General features: G+C 42.1%; 1 protein-coding gene across 1 annotated transcript; it reads right to left on the reverse strand.

Moving 5' to 3' along the window:
* Window positions 1–4,402: 4,402 nt before the first annotated feature.
* scamp2l (secretory carrier membrane protein 2, like) lies at window positions 4,403–20,169 on the reverse strand. Its single transcript, XM_027153180.2, has 9 exons — window positions 19,995–20,169; window positions 19,479–19,553; window positions 15,906–15,983; window positions 15,051–15,165; window positions 14,815–14,943; window positions 12,796–12,955; window positions 12,294–12,395; window positions 8,868–8,985; window positions 4,403–6,767 (listed from the first exon to the last, which is right to left on the reverse strand). The coding sequence occupies exons 1-9, from the start codon at window positions 20,049–20,051 to the stop codon at window positions 6,627–6,629; spliced, it is 975 nt and encodes a 324-aa protein (XP_027008981.1). The 5' UTR covers window positions 20,052–20,169; the 3' UTR covers window positions 4,403–6,626.
* Between the last annotated feature and the right edge of the window lie 557 nt (window positions 20,170–20,726).

Genomic DNA, 20,726 nt, shown 5'->3' on the forward strand with positions numbered 1-20,726 from the left:
ACATCGTGACCACGATGACGGGTTAAAGGTCAGAAACAAGCTTAGATTGTATTAACATCATTAGGTAGCACATGTAGAGTGGCGAGATATTTATTAAAAAGTACTGTAAGAAGTAAAAATGAAATTTTTATATATCGTACTGTATCGTATCTTATCTCTTTTAGCTGAAAGTTGGTTGCAATATTAGGATCTACAATGCAAACATGTCCACGAGCAGAACTTGCCGTTTTACATCTATTCAAATAACAAATGAAGCGAATAACAGATCGTGTCAATGGCATTTCATTAAACATTTTACACAAATAGTCTATCAACTTTTGGGGGAAAAAAAAAAAAAGAGCAGAGTCGATTCGTATCGGTGAGTCGATTCGTTTGTTTTGACTCACTGAATAGTTCTGATCTTCACAGAAGCCTTTTTAAGCTTATAACTCCTGAGTTTCTTATTAGATTTGATCAGTTTTAAGATCACTAAATGCAGGAGGACAGAACGGGAGATAACGAAAAGGTTAATTAGGTTTTTTTTGTGTGCAAGATTTTATCACATTAAACAGCTTCATGGTTAACTTCAGCACTTATCATCGACTATATGCTTTTGGAATAAATGAATCACTACAGAGGGTTTTTTAGAGCACTTTTTAAAAGCTATTTGAGAGATTTTTGAATTTCCACACAAGCAAAAAAAAAGCAGGCAGTTAAACACTCTGAGCCAAGAGCTAGCACTCGCCGTAAAGCCGCGGTAGCCTGTTTATTTTAGATGCAATCATTTCATTAAAGACTCTGAAACCCTTTTAACACAAATGTGATGTGGGTTTTTTTTTTAATTCTAAAATAAATGTCGCTCTTAAAAGGGAACATTTCCCAGACTGTTGCCTTTTTCCCTGCCAAAGTGTCTTTAAGTGATCAAAACATGGTTTAAATAAAAACTACATATTCTTCATCTCTTTTCCCCCAGAGACCAACATGTTTTTTCGTTTCCATATTCAGCATCGAATGTCTTCGTCATGTCTCACTCCAAAGAGGTGCTTAATATGAAAGTAGACACTAAGGCCACATGCTCACTGCAAGTCTTAATGCTCAATTCGAATATTTTGCTCAGATCTGAATTTTTTGTTTGGCTGTTCACATTACCTTTTAAAATGTGGCCTATATCAGATACCAGTGTGAACTGTTTGCTGTTTCGAACTGACCCGCATGCGCAAACGAACGATAACAATGACGTCACACGCAGCACGCCGTTGCGCTAAAAAGTTGGCGAGGTTATGAAGGAAGTATTGTATCATCTGGTGCAAGCAAACATATCATGTAATGCATTCAGCGCAAACATTATGAGCTGGTTCACGTAAGCACTTTATATAACACTCTTAACACACACACGTTACCAGTCACGTTTGTGTCAAATAATTGTGACGAATGTCGATGAAGATTGACGTAAAAGTCGCATCAAATCCACCTTGGTTGTTCACACTGCGGCCACATTGGAAAAAATCAGATTTGGGTCTGATTCAGGACCACATATGGAAGTGGCCCAGATCTGATTTGAAAAAATCTGATCTGGGCTAGATTTGAGTGTTCACACTGCTCCTGAAGAAGTCTGACCTGTGAACGTGGCCTAAGAGCTTTAAGGATTTGAAGTGTTTTTATCTTGCCTACTTGGGGTAATGTATTTCTAGAAAAACAAAAACAACCTCAAAACAAATGTTTCTATCTTCAAAGTAAACGGTGATATCAAACCCATTTCTGCTCAAGTGCTTGTCCGTAATCATCTAAAATACGAAGGTGTTTATCTTCAACCACTACAATTCTGTATCAGGTTATCAACAGAGGGAAAAATGCACGTCTCACGCTGAAAGCCAACGGAGTCCTGACTCATTTTAGATTAGATTTAGTCAGAAAAATCATTCATTTTTCAAAAAAATTGATTGAAAGCTGATTTCCTTTGAGTTCCACCATCAGAACGAAGCACCAAAAAAAGCATAAAGGGTTAAGTATAGAGTAAAGTAGGACAGACCGTGCTGTTATAGGAAGCTAATAAACAATAGCGTGACAGGAAACAGACCAACGTGATGCGCAGTCACTGTCAAAGTACAAACTACAATTTTCAAAATTTAGTCATATGGTCTTTCAGAGTAAAACACTGTCACAACTGCTGCTATAGAAAATTAATGAACACCACGTGAATAATCAGATTCAAGAATTAATCAGCGCCGGGTTTATTCATACGTTCAGATATTAAATGAGTAATGGCGTTATTAAATGATGACAGGAACTATATCAAGCTTCCCAAACTCTTTATTTTTGCGAGAATTATTTTGCATGCAGTATTTTATTCCTGCACGTGTGTGTATATATATATATATATAAATTCCTGGTTCAGCAATTTGACATCCCTCGGTATTCGATGTTGTATTTTCCAGAGCAGAGCAGTCTGATCATAAGTCATGTATAAAGTCTGTGTTTTCTTGCTCTCGTTTTATAAATAAGCAAGTGAATAAATCAAAAGAGGTTTGAACAGGTAGGAAACGGCTGACACGAAGCCACTAATGGCTCCATCTTTCACGGAGGAGGAGCTGTCAGGTTTGTGTGTTTCTCCCAGGTGAGTTTGTGTCTGTCGCTTTACACGGAGAGAAGAGATAAAAATCCAGTGCAGGAATAGAGGACAGATATCAGAGGGCTGGAAGAGAGAGAAGACAAGGCTTGGAAAATATCGGACTAGTGGACGATTTCAGGAATGATAAACGATCTCATGATGCATGTTGTTATAACAAATGTATCGTTGACGTTTCATGTCAGATGATGCTGATGATGATGATGAGTCACGCGGACATCTAAAAGATACACGAGATCAATGTAGACGGCGTGACGGAGAAACCGTGCAGAGAGGAAGACTACGGTGACTGAAATAACCACTATATACCTGCATCTCAGGACGCACCCAACCGTGCGGAAGATTCACTGAGCTCCTGTCTGAGGCTCTCTGAAACAGGACAGGTGAAGATGAAGATAATGAAAAGACAAGGGAAGGTGAACTGTCCAGTTACAACCTACTGACAGTTCAACAAAACCGACGTCATGTTAAATGGAATTTCCGTGTGACTAAGTCACAATTTTGGAGTGTTCTCTTTTGAGTCTGCTTTTCTCTCAAGGTTTTTTCCCCTCACCGTTGTCACCTCTGGCTTGATCATTAGGGATAAATTCACATTTATATCCTGGAATGTTCTTGTCTGAAGGGACAGGACCTCGGTGAGCTCTTCTGCTGGTGGAGTTCATCTTCCTCGCGGTTTGATGCGTCCTGAGATGATTTTCTTCTCCCCACAGGTATAGAGTAGTTATTTCAGTCAGTCACTGTAACCTTCCTGTTAACCCGAAGCATTTCTGCTCAGCACCGACTTTCGCTTGATGTTTTTTTATTTTGTCGTCCTGTGTGAAGCTCTAAAAAAAAAGTGTGTGAAAATTTCAGGAGATCAGCAGTTTCAGAAATACTCAAACTCAACATCCACATGTTGTAGCTGAATGGGTGTTGGAATGAAAATCTAAATACTAAACTACTAATACTTTCTATGACATTACTGGCACCTATGAAGGTTCTCCATCTCACCTTCTTGATCTAGATTAAACTCCAATACCTGTTTTCCACCAAAAAGAACCGGGTGCTGGTTCAAAGCTGGTTCCACTGGCGATCCTTCTAACAACCGGTTTGCCTTTCCACCGGCTATAGAGCCGTCACAGTGCCGAGTGTGACATCACTGTATACGTGTCACGTTCCACAGCAACGTTAGCGCAGCAGCGACAAACACAAACATCAATAATGGTGGATGTTACTTTACTGTTAATGCTCGTGGCTTTGTGAACCTACATTGGCATACAAATGCGGCGAATACAACGTGTACGTGCGGCTCCGTGTAATTTGTATAAACAAAGGTCGTAATCGAGAAAGTACATAACATTATTTTATCATTAACACAGAAAAGTTAGCCTTAGCATGTAGCTACCTACTATCGTGTGTGCTGATAATTGATCATATTGCGGTAAAGTAAATGTGTATTAAACATTAGTATACTTAAGGTACATTATCAAATGCGCTAACAGAAGCGGTTCTTAAGTTCAGACCAGCAACGTTTTGGTGCTACTTAAGAACCACATTTCCTGGTTCAGAGCCGGTTCTAATGTAGGCTCCGAACCAGCACTCAAACTGCCTCGGTGGAAAAGAAGCACAAGTGTTCAAAGAAATGTGAATCAGTGGAATCAAAGATCCTTCAGAATAAATGGATGATTTTGAAGATGGTCATTGTTCTGGAGGTCAGTGTACCGTATTTTAAGTGCAACGCTGCCCACTGCTGGTCCAATACAGCATCTCACTCTGAAACGAAACGTGGTACTGATATGGTATGAAAACAAATGCGTCTTAAAATAAAACCATTTTTTATTTTACACCCAATAAATGTGACGATAAAATATTTCACTACACGATGAACTCCACATCATCAAAACAAACAAACAAACAAAAACAAACAATCGATGTGAATTTCAAATGAGCTTAAATAATATCTGTACATAAAATATCAATTTCTGATGTTTAGAAACATTACAATAAATCAGACTATACGACTTTATTCGGTGATAGTTTGAAAACACTGAAAAAATGTTTGTGATCGAAAGAACAGGACGTCTATAACGTGATGACGGTGCAAGCAGAAAATGTCAAATATGCGGAGCGACAGTCCGTCCGGCGACTGTGTGTGTGATCTGTGTATCGTGGTTTTTCAGCAAACTGGAGCGAATCCTAACGTGGTTTGCCTTTCCGCCGATGTGAGGAAAAGAAGTTCAATCATTTAGGTTTGAATTGCATACAATTAGCGGTAGCTTTACCTGTGCATCATGCTCTGATTTATCACTATTTACCTTCACCGTACATTCACAATGTTTCCATGCAATGACACCAATTTAGCAGCCACATATTTAAAGAAAAAAATTCATATGATGCACTTAAATGCGCTGTAACAGTGTGAGTGCTTTGTTCGTTTTTGCGAAACTATTTTACCCGCTGAAAATGGACTTGTTCAGATAAAATTAGCGACCCTGGGGGACATTTTAATACAAAACCGTCTTCAAATAAACAGAGTTGGAGCATCGCGACGGCCGAGAAACTAGACAACAAAATCAGCCGTGCTCTCGGGTTGGAAGGGAAGGCGTGCTGTGCTCTCTCCTGTCAATCACAGACTGTGGCCAACTGTATGCATCTGTGAGCTGGTGTATGAGGAAGAGGGCAAACAGCCAAGTTATTGTCTGAGTGTGTCTCTCTGTAATAGCTGGCTTTATGTGTCATATTAAGCTCCTGCTTTGAGCTGTTGTGTGACAGAGGAGAGCTCTGAATGGTGGGTGGGGGAATGTTCAGGTGAGCAGTTTGGGGTCAGATCTAGTGGACTTCATAAAAGATGTACTGTAATGTATTTTTGACTACAAGAACGTCTAGAAGTCACTATGGACACAGGAGACTGATTAATGTCATAAATGTAAATGTTGTTTGGGAACGCAGACAATAGTGATGCGCGGGTCGTCTCATAACCTTTCGGGACCCGGTGGGCAGGTTGGGGCAGGTTGGGGCAGGTAAAGAAATTGTCACTTTACTGCAGGGCGGGTCAATAATTTCATAAAAGTGGGACCTGCAGGTTGGAAAAAAAAACGACCCGCGCATCACTAGTAGACAAGTGTGAGCAGTGAATTTTTTTACACTATTGGCACAAGTGCTGGGCGATACGATGATATGATGATATTATATCATAATAAACTCACAATAATTTTATTAATAATTTTAATTTTTTATTAAAATAATTAATGGTGGATATCATGTCTACTCGTTATGATCACAAAGTAAAAAAAAGGCTGTGTATTTGATGCATCTTGTACGTATTTAAAACCGTAAATCTAAAAATTTTCTGATCTATAAATGAACTGAATATGAATTGGGGGCCTGGAAGCCATTATCACCACCGCATATACTTTACAGCACAGTGGAATTCTTTCTACAAATATACTAAGGAAATTGGGGTCGGAGTGCAGGGGCAGCTATGATACAGCACACCTGGAGCAGGGAGGGTTAAGGGCCTTGCTCAAAAGCCCAACAGTGGCAGCTTGGCAGTCCTGAGGCTAGAACCCCGATCCTCCGATCAACAACCCAGAGCCTTAACACCACTTGAGACACCACTTCCCCGGGCTCCGAAAATAAATGTGTTTTTGTAGACATTAGGTGAAGCATTGTTTTAAAAGCTACAACACTAACGTACGAGTAGACACGAGTTGGTTAGCGATACCGCATGTACATACTCCATGTATGTCGTGTGTTTTGTAAATCGTGATATTTACATCGTATCGTCCAGCACTAATTGGTACCACGAGGGGAGGGGGGGGAAGCATTTTAAAAGCTATAACCAAGAAAATCAGAAAGTGTTGAATGTGCATTAATTACTGTACACATGATGATGTAGGCTTTTCTCACTAGTGACCTCTACAGTATCCCTAAGAGAACGTTCCTTCAGCGAGCGAACAGACAAAAAAAACTTAAACACAGAGGAGAGGTGATGCTTTGTGAGAGGAGGAGATGAGCGATGGACTGTTCCGAATGCACCGTGTTATTGGAAGGCGCCTCGAGCAGCCGAGGAGGCGGCGGTGGCAGCGGCGGTCTGGAAGGTTCTGTTGGTCACGACGCCCTGAGAAAACTCCTGCTGTGCCTTCTGGAAACTCGCACCTGTTCTCCTGTACTTAGCGTGGACCTGTGTGGGGAAAAATCACACAGAAATTACAGCGGAGATCTTTCAGTGTGCATCACGTTTGTATTTTATACACAGTGCTCAGCATTAATGAGTACATGCTGAGAGATTTCTCAGAGAAACCTCCACCAGCTCGCTTTTAAACTAACACTTTCTACGAGATCGTATACAATGAGATATCTGGGCTTATTGGCTTTAAGGAAGATTAATCGGTACTAAAGGCAACATTGGAACTATTCTAATATAAATATCAGGAATTGACTTGTATGAGTCTAAGCCATCGGCGTTTAAGAGAGGAAATCCACTCCTGTATAATCCTGACCAAACTCTATTCAGTTCATTTCTATAGCGTTCTTAACACCGTACGTTGTCTTAAAGCAGCTTTACAGAGGCAGAGAAAGTAGGCAAGGTAAAAACTCCCTGAGACTATATGAGGAAGGAGGGAGAAGGAAGAGGAACCGGACTCAAAAGGGAACCTCATCCTCATTAAAAAGGCACCGCGTGGAAAAGTAATGTCACGAGAATGTTACGTGAGATAGAAAATAACGTCTTCGCACAAAAAGTGATTATTGAATTCAGAAAAGGTGGACTTGTGGAAGACTCGCTGAGATGTCCGGGTCGTCCAAGCAAGTTAACACCTACCGTAATAAAGAGCGTTTGGTGATGAGAGACGTCCACAACGGAAGTCCAGGAACACAAAAAAAGACCATTTGGATTTTACGAGGGTTAATGTTGACAAAGGAGAAGACTACTGGGACTCTATATTTTGGATGATGAGACAAAGATGAATGATTTTTAGCTCTGATGGGTTCCAAACGGTTTGGGCTCGCAGTAAAACTTGGTGGTGTTGGGAAGCTGACCCAAAACGTACATCGAAAGGTCACTGGTTCATTTCTTTCTGCTCGAGAAGAACAGGATTAAAGTGTTTCAGTGGCCAAGCAGAACGCTTGTGTGGAGTTCTGAAAAAAAAAAAGACAAGAACGTCATTCTCCGTCCGGCATCCAGGATCCGAAAGAGTTTGTTCTTCAAGAATGGATAAAGATAGATGTAGCTGTATGTCATCGACTTCTCCGTTCGGTGTCTAGAAGAATTAATTGCTGTTCTTAAAAATCCAGGAGGCCTTAAAAAATATTAGATTTACTTGAATTTGTTGTGGGGGACACGGTGGCTTAGTGGTTAGCACGTTCGCCTCACACCTCCAGTGTTGGGGGTTCGATTCCCGCCTCCGCCTTGTGTGTGTGGAGTTTGCATGTTCTCCCCGTGCCTCGGGGGTTTCCTCTGGGTACTCCGGTTTCCTCCCCCGGTCCAAAGACATGCATGGTAGGTTGATTGGCATCTCTGGAAAACTGTCTGTAGTGTGTGAGTGAATGAGAGTGTGTGCGTGCCCTGTGATGGGTTGGCACTCCGTCCAGGGTGTATCCTGCCTCGATGCCCGATGACGCCTGAGATAGGCACAGGCTCCCCGTGACCGTTCGGATAAAGCGGTAGAAAATGAATGAATGAATTTGTTGTTCTCGTTTGAATTAAATGTATTATTTTCTTCCCCTAAAGATGTTAGGTGACCACATTCTTAGGTTAATAACAATAAATGTGTACTCACTTATGCTGAGCACTGTGTATACACTGTGTATTTCTGTGGGAAGTGAGTGCAAAAGTATGTACACCACAGGGTCAAAAATTCATTCGTGAGAAAACCCGAAGCGTGTCTGTGTGGATTTGTGTTTTACATCAGCGTCTGATCTCAGATCTGTAGATGCACACAGAGTGAGGAGGTCTGGTGTTCTCTGTTGCTTTTGTCTCCGATTTTTTTTTTCTTTTTTCGAAAAATGCACCTTTTTGATAATAAATGGCTGATCAAATCTTTTCCTTTTTCTTTCCTAAAACAACGAGGGATCTAAACTTTATCACTCGACACTAATTTATTTGCCAGAACGATCGTCCTTCCTCACATCCGCTTTAGTCCGGTTGAAGCTTAGGGACGTTAACCTTCTTGTCATAAGTGCAGACATGTGACTGGTGAGCACTTCCTCCAAGCCTCCGTCCCTGAGGCTGATCTACTGTATGATGGTGATCTACAGCGTGACTGACTCGTGCATGACTCACCAATTTCAGTAAGATGACTGCGAGCGCTGCGTTGATCGTGAAGCATACGGCCACGATCATCATGAACACGGCGACTGTGAGGTTGATTCCAATCATGGAGATGGAGGTGATCCAACCGCTGGGATTCGGGTAGAATTTCAACAGATATAATAATGATTATTGATTAGCTGAGAAGCAAGTCACAGGTTTATACATGCTCATGTTAAAGCAGGGTACAAACTCCAAGTCACAGGTTTATACATGCTCATGTTAAAGCAGGGTACAAACTCCATGTCACAGGTTTATACATGCTCATGTTAAGGCAGGTACAAACTCCAAGTCACAGGTTTATACATGCTCATGTTAAGGCAGGTACAAACTCCATGTCACAGGTTTATACATGCTCATGTTAAGGCAGGGCACAAACTCCATGTCACAGGTTTATACATGCTCATGTTAAGGCAGGGCACAAACTCCATGTCACAGGTTTATACATGCTCATGTTAAGGCAGGGTACAAACTCCATGTCACAGGTTTATACATGCTCATGTTAAAGCAGGGTACAAACTCCATGTCACAGGTTTATACATGCTCATGTTAAGGCAGGTACAAACTCCAAGTCACAGGTTTATACATGCTCATGTTAAGGCAGGTACAAACTCCATGTCACAGGTTTATACATGCTCATGTTAAGGCAGGGCACAAACTCCATGTCACAGGGTTATACATGCTCATGTTAAGGCAGGTACAAACTCCATGTCACAGGTTTATACATGCTCATGTTAAGGCAGGTACAAACTCCATGTCACAGGTTTATACATGCTCATGTTAAGGCAGGTACAAACTCCATGTCACAGGTTTATACATGCTCATGTTAAGGCAGGTACAAACTCCATGTCACAGGTTTATACATGCTCATGTTAAGGCAGGTACAAACTCCATGTCACAGGGTTATACATGCTCATGTTAAGGCAGGGCACAAACTCCATGTCACAGGTTTATACATGCTCATGTTAAGGCAGGGCATAAACTCCATGTCACAGGTTTATACATGCTCATGTTAAGGCAGGTACAAACTCCATGTCACAGGGTTTCAATGTCTAACTGTAACATGGGTCAGTAACAGGTTATAATTCTCTCTCTCTCTCACTCAAACAATCCCTCCTTCTCTCTCAAACACTCCCTCCCTCTCTCTCTCTTGGTCTCTCTCACATACACACCCTCTCTCTCTCTATCTCTCTCTCTCAAATACTCCCTCCTTCTCCCTCTCCCTTGGTCCCTCTCACATACACACTCTCTCTCTCTCTCTCTCTTGGTCTCTCTCTCTCTCTCTCTCTCAAACACTCCCTCCTTCTCCCTCTCTCTTGGTCTCTCTCACATACACACTCTCTCTCTCTCTCTCTCTCTCTCAAACACTCCCTCCTTCTCCCTCTCTCTCACCTCTCTCTCTCTCTCTCTCTCAAACACTCCCTCCTTCTCTCTCTCTCGGTCTCTCTCTCTCACATACACCCCCCCCCTCTCTCACAAACACTCCCTCCTTCTCTCTCTCTTGGTCTCTCTGTCTCACCTACACACTCTCTCTCTCTCTCTCTCTCTCTCTCTCTCTCTCTCTCTCTCTCACACACACACACACAAACACTCCCTCCTTCTCTCTCTCTTGGTCTCTCTCTCTCACATACACTCCCTCCCTTCTCCCTCTCTCTTGGTCTCTCTCTCTCTCACAAATACTCCCTCCTTCTCTCTCTCTCCCTCTGTCTCAAACACTCCCTCCTTCTCTCTCTCTCTCACATACACACCCTCTCTCTCTCAAACACACACATTTCTCTTTTTTCTTTCACACACACACCCTCACACCCTCAGTCACAGACAGACACACACACACACACATACACACACAAACTCTCTCTCACATACACACATTCTCTCATGCACATTCACTCACTCACTTTCTCTCTCATTCACACACTCCCTCCTCCTCTCTCTCAGTCGCTCTCTCACACACACCATCTCTCTCTTTCACATCACACCCCCCCCCTCTCTCTCTCACACACACACAAACATTTCTCTTTTTTCTTTCTCCCTCACACACACACACACACACACACACACACACACACACACACACACACACACACAAACACACACACACACACGGACAGGCACACGGACAGGCACACGGACAGGCACACGGACAGGCACACGAACAGGCACACGGACAGGCACACGGACAGACAGACACACACACGCACACACACACACACACACACACGGACAGGCACACGGACAGGCACACGGACAGGCACACGGACAGGCACACGGACAGGCACACGGACAGGCACACACACACACACAGACAGACAGACACACAGACACACAGACAGACACACAGACAGACAGACACACAGACAGACACACAGACAGACAGGCACACAGACAGACAGACACACAGACAGACAGACACACAGACAGACAGACACACACACAGACAGGCACACACACAGACAGGCACACACACAGACACACAGACAGACAGGCACACAGACAGACAGACACACAGACAGACAGACAGACAGGCACACAGACAGACACACAGACAGACAGGCACACAGACAGACAGGCACACAGACAGACAGGCACACAGACAGACAGACACACAGACAGACAGACACACAGACAGGCACACAGACAGACACACAGACAGACAGGCACACAGACAGACAGGCACACAGACAGACAGGCACACAGACAGACAGGCACACAGACAGACAGGCACACAGACAGACAGGCACACAGACAGACAGACACACAGACAGACAGACACACAGACAGACAGACACACAGACAGACAGACACACAGACAGACAGGCACACAGACAGACAGGCACACAGACAGACACACAGACAGACAGACACACAGACAGACAGGCACACAGACAGACAGGCACACAGACAGACAGGCACACAGACAGACACACAGACACACAGACAGACAGACACACAGACAGGCACACAGACAGACAGGCACACAGACAGACAGACAGACACACAGACAGACAGACACACAGACAGACAGACAGGCACACAGACAGACACACAGACAGGCACACACACAGACAGACACACACACAGACAGACAGACAGACACACAGACAGACAGACACACAGACAGACAGACAGGCACACAGACAGACACACAGACAGGCACACACAGACAGACAGACAGGCACACAGACAGACAGGCACACAGACAGACAGGCACACAGACAGACAGGCACACAGACAGACAGGCACACAGACAGACAGGCACGCAGACAGACACGCAGACAGACACGCAGACAGACACACAGACAGACAGGCACGCAGACAGACAGGCACGCAGACAGACACACAGACAGACACACAGACAGACACATCTCGAAGTACTCATATCAAAGTGCAGTCACTCACCTGTTTCCCCAGTTGGGGATGCCGACACTCTGGATGATGTACACTGCCACTTGAAAGGCGAAGATGAAGAAGAAAAAGAAGAAACTGAAGGAGCTGTCGGACCTGTGAAGAACACGAGATTACACTCCTTTGTTTCGGCTGCGGCGGATCGAGTATCAATTACTCCGTTTACAACAGAAATACAATATATACCTAAAATATTCATTAGCCACTAAATACAATGGAAAGCAAACTGCCACCTTTACATGGAAGCAGGGCTGGAAAACGACGACAGAAATAATGCTGATGATCAATTATCTGCAGTATTTAGCTCATTTAGGATCAATATTAGTGCTCGTTATCCATGTAAATAACATCGAAATGGATTTGCTTTCAAAGTGTGTGAGAAGTAATCCCATGCTGGTGTGTTGTTACAGGACAGTGTGTATATAATTACAGAGCGTACATTAACAACACTGTAATGTTTCTCTCTTTATAGTGAGGTTTAATGCAGTGGACCGACCTGAAGGCTTTATATACCGGCCGGTACCAGCACACCAAGGCAGCAGGGCTGAAGAGGATAAACCAGAGGATGGAGAGGCCGAAGTCCACGCCGTTCTGCATATTCACAATGAAGTAGGCCAAACACGCCAGCAGGTTCAAGAAGAGGGTCACACAGTGATCTACAGAGCACCGAGATTCAGATTCACAACTCCAGAAATGTAGCTTTCATCAGAATAGGCAAAAGCAAATAAATAAATAAATAAATAAATAAATAAACAACAATAGCAAACATTAAACATTTATTACAATTACAGTATTTTCCGCACTATAAGGCGCACCTAAAAGCCTTATATTTTCTCAAAAATCGGCCGTGCGCCTAATAATCCGGTGCGCTTTGTGTGTGCACGGAGTTCCAAAATCTGTAAAAATGTTGTCGTGCGACTTTGGTAAGCGCTCCGCTCGATTGACTGTCGGACCGTTTCCCGCTGACACAGGGATGTAATACATTTATAGTGCGGAAAGTACGGTATTTAACATTCCAAAAAAAAAAAAAACCTTTTTTTTTAAATATATATAATTTTAACCCATTTTTCTCGTATATAAATCCCATGCACCAGTAAATTTTCTCTTCTAACATGAGCCGGGGAAGGTGAAGGCCAACACCTGTTAGCTCTGAGACATAAAGCCGACTACTGTAGCACACACTTTACACACTGATACTGATGCCCCATGACAGAGCAGAGTAACACACTGGGAGGAAAAAGCTCTGTCCTCGTCCACATTCACCGTTTAACAGACACCTACTATCTAGGGCTGTTGTGATTGACAGCAGACAGAGAGTAGGTCCCTCCCACCCAGAGAGCTCAGCCTATCTCCCTAAAGTGGATTTAAATTCGTTATCTCCTGACTATAACCCGGCGAACAAATTTCTGCTCAGAGCTCACGTTCCTATCCTTTAACAAAATCATTTCATCACTTTTTTCCAAGTTACGGGAAAAAAAAACTTCATTAAATTCGTCTTCGTTAAATCATCGTTTTATGATTTCAGCACAAACTGTATGGACGTCACAAAAGCACAAACAAATATTTAAACATTATTAAAAAGAATAGAAAGTATAAAACTGGTAAAAATGTGCTTTAAAAATGAGCAGTTGGGGGACGTTAAGGGGGACAGTCAGGGGACGATTATAGGGATGGTCATTGGGACGGTAAGGCGGACAGTATGGCGGACAATCGGGGAGGCGATCATGGGCACGGTCAATGGGATATTCTGGGGCGATTAGGTGACGGTCATGGGGACATTCAGAGGACGGTTATGGAGATGGACATATGGATATTCAGGGGACTGTCAGGACGACAGTCATTGGGACATTCAGGGGGCGATTAGGGGACAGTCATGGATATGGTCATGGACATGGATATTCAGGAGACAGTGAGAATGACAGTCATTGAGAACGTCATGGGGGTGGTCAGGGAGACATTCAGGGGGACAATCATGGGAATAGTCATGGGGTGGTCAAGGGGAGGATCATGGAAATGGTCATGGAGACGAGGGATGGTCATAGGGATGGTCATGGGAACAGTCATGTGAATGGTCATGAAGACATTCAGGGTGGACGATCATGGGAACGACCATGGAGATGGTCAGGAAGACATTCGGGGGGTCAATCATGGGAAAGGTCATGGAGACATTCAGGGGGACAATCAAAGGAACAGTCATGGGGATGGTCATGGAGACATTCAGGGGATGATCATGGGAACGGTCTTGAGGATGGTCAAGGGGAGGATCATGGGAACGGTCAAGGGGATGGTCGTGGAGACATTCAGGGGGACGATCATAGGGATGGTCATAGTGATGGTCAAAAGGAGGATCATAGGAACAGTCATGGGGAGTAAATAAGACTTCAAATAAAGAAAATCTGATGAAATAGTAGCACCGTGTTTACCGCACCGACGCAGACCACAGTGATGACTTGTTTATGACTACATGAGTGATGCAGTATGAGGAACAGTGAGATATAAGAAAATATGTCCGTACACATCCAGAGGTAGTACATCATCTTGCAGACCCTCTGGTATTCCAGTGGGATTTCCTCGTCGAAATCCTGATAGAAACACGGCTTTACTGGGAAAAACCTCGGCAGCGGAGGCCAGTTGTTTTCTTTACCTGTAATCAAATGGTCAAACATTACAAGCTCAGTATGATTGCTATGATTTTTACACACTACTGAGTGTGTATGAGACTGTGTGTGTGTGTGTGTGTAGCTGTCTCACCCCTGCCAGCGTCGCGATTCTGCAGTTCCTGCTCCTTGCGCTCGAGCTCGGCTGCTTTCCTCTCTAACTCCTCCTGCTGTTTGAGGAGCTCGGCCTGCGCAGACGCCGCTGTGGCCTGCGCAACACGCAACCGTATCCAAGTGGGTTACAAATTCTCAATGCTGATTGGTCAGAGAGTGTTAAGTAATCCTCTCTATCAGCAGCTCCAACAGGTATATATTAATGTGTGGGTTTTAATAGGTTATAGTTTCGACACTAATAACTTGCTAAAGCACTTGAATGGTGGACGATCTTCGTAAACAAACAAAATAAATAAATGTGTAGAATTGTTGATATGGTGCAGATTATTATGCTTGATTAACATTTAAGGAGTCTCTTTGTTAGTGCTTTGTATCACTTTACTATTATGGCATTTGGCAGAGGCCCTTATCCAGAGTCATTTACATTTTATCTCATTTTACTGAGCAGTTGAGGGTTAAGGGCCTTGCTCAGGGGCCCAGCAATAGCAGCATGGTGGACCGGGGATTTCAGTTGTCTTAATCACTGTATCATCTTTAAGTGGTAGCTCAGTGGTTAAAGTGTTGGACTACTGATCAGAAGGTTGTGAGTTCAAGTTCAAGTCCACTACGCTGTCACTGCTGAGCCCCTGAGCAAGGCCCTGAACCCTCAACTGCTCAGTTGCATAAATGTAAGTCACTCGGGATAAAGGGCTTATGCCATACGTTTCCTGACAGGTGAGAGACTGATGAGAAAACATAACATAACAGTTATAACAATGCGATACCCATGTGCAATGACAATATTGAATTTAATCTAATGTAATCTAATCTAAAAGAGAAAGGGCAGTGAACAAACCTGAGGACTGGGCTCCAGTGTGGGCTGCAGAACAGCGGGCTGAGATCCGGCTGAGAAAGGGATGGTGGTGGCATTGTCCTTCAGAGAGAGAGAATGAGTGAAGAGAGAGAGTCAGTAAGAGAGAGAGAGAGAGAGAGAGAGAGAGAGAGGGGAAAGAAAACAGAACATAAGACAGAACATGCGAGGCCTTTGTTGTAATGTAAATGATCAGGATTGGTTTTTATTTCTCAATAAAATGGGAGGTTATAATTTATTAACTCATGCGTTAGCAAAATTTAAGAGCAGCCAACAACTGACAAAATGATATTCACAAACGTCTTCCTTTCCGTCGATAAAAATTCCTCTAGATTCGTTTCTATCACTGGTTCATTTTAAGTCTTAATAATTACACTCTTTTCTTAGTGAACTAGAAAGTAACACTTATATTTCACTTTTAATATCTTAAAAGAAAAGGGAGTTTAAATCTGTGTGTGCAGAAAATAAAAATAAAAATAAATAAAATATACCTAGGAGTTGAAAAATGAAGGCTTGCTTGCATCATAAGATGTAAAAGCCAATCAGCTTCCAGTATGTAAATTATATGACCGTATATGACAGGACAGCCCATTGGTAATTTCCTCCAGACTTTAAAGTGCACTGCAGATATTCTATATTTAAGGTTTTTAACAGGAAATATGATCTCCAGTTGATAATTTGAATATTTTTCTGTGAAATATTTTTTGAATATTTTTCCGTTACATCCGACATTGTTAATGTTAATAACAATATGAGGATAAATAATGATCCTACATGTTTCGTCACGTCCATGCTTGGCCTGAGTAGCTGCTTTAAAATGTTTCCGAAACCTGTCCAGTGTCTGATGTGAAACTGGGCCTGTCTTCCACTCCTCCTTTATAAAGGTCAGGGTGTGCATTTCCGAGCCTAAGGCTTTTTAACCAACGTCATTCCTTTTATCTATTCTAACACACCTTTAGCCAACTGTTCCTCTAAGACACAACCCACACAGTCTTCGCCTCGACTGTTAACTGCTGTAGTGTTTAAAAGATTTTCCCGTATTTTATTTAAAAGTAAATCTGCAGAATATGTTCAATGCAAACTGAATGTGTATCCTAAATAGGGTTGCAAAGGGCCGAAAAGTTTCCGGTAAATTTCCGGAAAGTTTCCAAGGGGAACTTAATCTGGGGAATTTTGGAAATATTCCAGATTGGAAGCTTTACAGGAATTTATGGGAATTATTTGGAAATATAGGGAAATGTATATACACTATACCATATACAAACATAAATGAACATTTTGTTTGGTCATAAGCAAAATTTTAAAAATTACGCCTTGACTGATTTAATTGAAAGTATTAATTGTAAGTTTAATTGATTCTTTCATTGAGTAACGCAAAAGCATAATAAACATTATTATGCTTGCAATAAACATAATAAACTTAATAATTGTAATGCACATATTTCACTATGATTGCTGTAATCTATTCTAATTAGTAAGGTGGTTATTAAGTTTAGGTATTGGGTACAATTAAGAATGAAGAATAAGGTAATGCAGAATAAGGCATTAATATGTGCTTAATAAGTACTAATAAATAGCCAATATTCTATTAATATTCATGCTAATAAGCAACAAGTTAAATGACCCTTAAATAAAGTGTTACTGTGCATCTTATGGAAGAATGCAAGTACATACAGGGGGTGTGGCCTCTATGGCATGCAGGGGGTGTGGCCTCGATGGCCCTCCAGTAAGCGGTGTGCTGTGTGCAAGTGACCGAGGAATGCAGGGTACTTAAATTGCATTAAATCTTGTTGTTTTAAACAAAATTATGCTGCAAGATTTTTTTTAAAACTAAATTCAAGTTCCTTGTTATAGGCAACGCTGAATTTTTTTTCATTCCCCAGTTTATATCCATATATTCCCGTTAATTCCCATATATTCCCGTTAATTCCCATCGAAAGTTTCCAGCCTTGAAAATTCCCGGAATTTTGCAACCCTAATCCTAAATATACTTTTCTATTTTTATATAATAACCATACCAAAGATTTTTAGTAGCCAAAGTGATGCTATGTAAGTGTTAATATCAGCGCTTAGAAAAATAGACCAGTATCAGATCAGATCCTGTATGAATATATGACAAGCTGAAGCACATCACCATGTCACTGACGGTTAACTAAACCTGGCAACCGAGTCGGCAGAGAGTCAGCTCAGACACTGATATCTTAAGCTAAACGCTGAACCTCTCGTTGTATAAGACAGGGGTTTTAAACCGATTTTAAATATAAATAGATAAATAAATACCTATTTATCTGCACAATAATATTGTGACTTTTCCTCACTAAAGAACAATAGACATTTCGTTAAGATATAAACTGTCCAGAAAACATTTTTATAAAAAGATTTGCAATTGGATTTCAGTTGACCTTATATATAAACATCATAACTTTAATAATAGTGTGCGGTGGCGTGAGAAAACTATCCGCTGGCTATGAAACCTAAGCATGAGGTGTCACTTTTTTTAATGGTATAAAATAAGTCATTAAAATCAGACTGTGAAAAAATAACAACCCAAGTCGATATCATCCAAACTGTTCTATACTTACTTTTGCTTACATACGTTTATGTATTTTATCTGTACATACACTGTATAGTCTCTCGGTTACTGTTGTACCCACAGTGCACATAATGTACACTGCCTGTGTATAGTACTAGTACTATATATATTAGTGTATATATACGACTTACATTTTATCTAATTTTTATACAACTGAGCAATTGAGGGTTAAGAGCCTTGCTCAGAGGTCCAGCAGTGGCAGTTTGGTGGACGTAGGAATCGAACTCCCAACCTTCCGATTGGTAGCCCAACACCTTAACCACTAGGCTACCACATCTCATATATATATATACTGTATGTGTGTGTATGTGTTCAGTCTCACCTGGATTCTGTTTTAGAAAGGGTTGTATTCCTCTACGCCCTCTCTCCCTACAGTCACCTGTGTGTATGTGTGTGTACAGTATATGTATGTGTTTGTAAATGCGTGTGTATGTGTGTGTGTGTGTGAGTGAGTGTGTGTGAGCGTGTGTGTTCAGTGTCACCCGGATTCTGTTTAAGAAAGAGTTGTATTCCTCTACACTATCTCTCCCACAGTCACCTTGGTGTGTGTATGTGTGTATATGTGTGTGTGTGTGTGTGTGTGTGTGTTCAGTCTCACCCGGATTCTGTTTGAGAAAGGGTTGTATTCCTCTACACTATCTCTCCCTACAGTCACCTTGGTGTGTGTATGTGTGTGTATATGTGTGTGTGTGTGTGTGTGTGTGTGTGTGTGTGTGTTCAGTCTCACCCGGATTCTGTTTGAGAAAGGGTTGTATTCCTCTACACTATCTCTCCCTACAGTCACCTTGGTGTGTGTATGTGTGTGTATATGTGTGTGTGTGTGTGTGTGTTCAGTCTCACCCGGATTCTGTTTGAGAAAGGGTTGTATTCCTCTACACCGTCTCTCCCTACAGTCACCTTGGTGTGTGTATGTGTGTGTATGTGTGTCTGTGTGTGTGTGTGTGTGTGTGTGTGTTCAGTCTCACCCGGATTCTGTTTGAGAAAGGGTTGTATTCCTCTACACCGTCTCTCCCTACAGTCACCTGTGTCACTGAGGGATCCTGTCAGGGACACAACCATAAACATAACCATTAAAACTCAATGATAAACAAAGCCTGTGAGCTTTGGGTCGTTTGTGTAGAAACACCTGAGCTGCTTCATACATATGTTATTGTGCTCTGATGCAGGAGCTGTGTGTAAAACGGAACATTACTCAATCACACACTGAAGCGCTTTACAAGTTCCTATAATACACAATCAAATTATATTACGTGCAATTTATCGCTTACGTTAAAAAAAATAAACAAACAACCCCACACACACAACACAGAAACGCCCCCCAGCACATCATTGGGTTACAGTCGGTGTACTCGAACCTGATTGGTCGCCTGGCTGTCAATCACACCAGGCCTCTATAAACCAACCGTACAGGTTTGACTCGAGAAGAGTTTCACACTCATAAACAAACATTTATTAAATAACAGCAATATTAAAAACTCTACCTGAAAAGGATTCACCTCCACAGGATCGGCGAAAGGATTGCTGTCGAAACCCGACATCGTTGTTTATTATTATTATTATTGTGTTAAATTCCTCCTCAGGTACGAACAGGTGCGCGCGCGCAACCAACCGTCACATACTCGCCTCTGAGATCCCCTTAGCAACGTAACGCGCATGCGCGCTGCAGCCTGCAGTGACGACATCCCTCAGCGACACGTGTGTCTCAGGTCCGGTTTGTCAGGTTAAACAAGGGAGCGACAAACAAAAACCTCCTCGCCTCAGAATTTACTCAGACACCTGCGCCATTTTATTAGCTGTCTCTACTATTCCAAAGATGTGTGTGTATGCCCCCCACACACACAAATATACACACACCAGTCCATTTTTCCCCTTATATTAAAAACCCAGACGATTATGTAGCACATGACTTTTTATAACAACAAATAAAGGCACAATATTGGACTAGAGTTTATTAAGAAACGATTTATTTCTAGTCCTGAACCTCATTGACTTCATTCCATTATAAAGCTTCTTCCTCAGGATCTACAAGCTTTATGGACTGACTCCAATAAAAATCTCTAATTATCTAACATTTTGTTTCAAATTGTTCTGTTGTATTTAATATAAATGACATTTCTACTACCATCTAAAAGAAATAATAGATCAGTTATCTGCTAGCGCTAGTAAATAAGTAAAGGACTGAACACAACACAGTGACCATGAGAAAAGAGAAA

Source organism: Tachysurus fulvidraco, chromosome 2, assembly GCF_022655615.1.
Source record: "Tachysurus fulvidraco isolate hzauxx_2018 chromosome 2, HZAU_PFXX_2.0, whole genome shotgun sequence".
NCBI classification, from domain to species: domain Eukaryota; kingdom Metazoa; phylum Chordata; class Actinopteri; order Siluriformes; family Bagridae; genus Tachysurus; species Tachysurus fulvidraco.

Coding starts and splice junctions, on each gene's coding strand:
- scamp2l (XM_027153180.2), bottom strand. CDS start 20,051: ATGTCGGGTTTCGACAGCAATCCTTTCGCCGATCCTGTGGAGGTGAAT. Junction 14,944..15,050: donor GAATCGCGACGCTGGCAGGG/GTGAGACAGCTA, acceptor ATTTGATTACAG/GTAAAGAAAACAACTGGCCT. Junction 12,396..12,795: donor CCGGTATATAAAGCCTTCAG/GTCGGTCCACTG, acceptor TGTTCTTCACAG/GTCCGACAGCTCCTTCAGTT.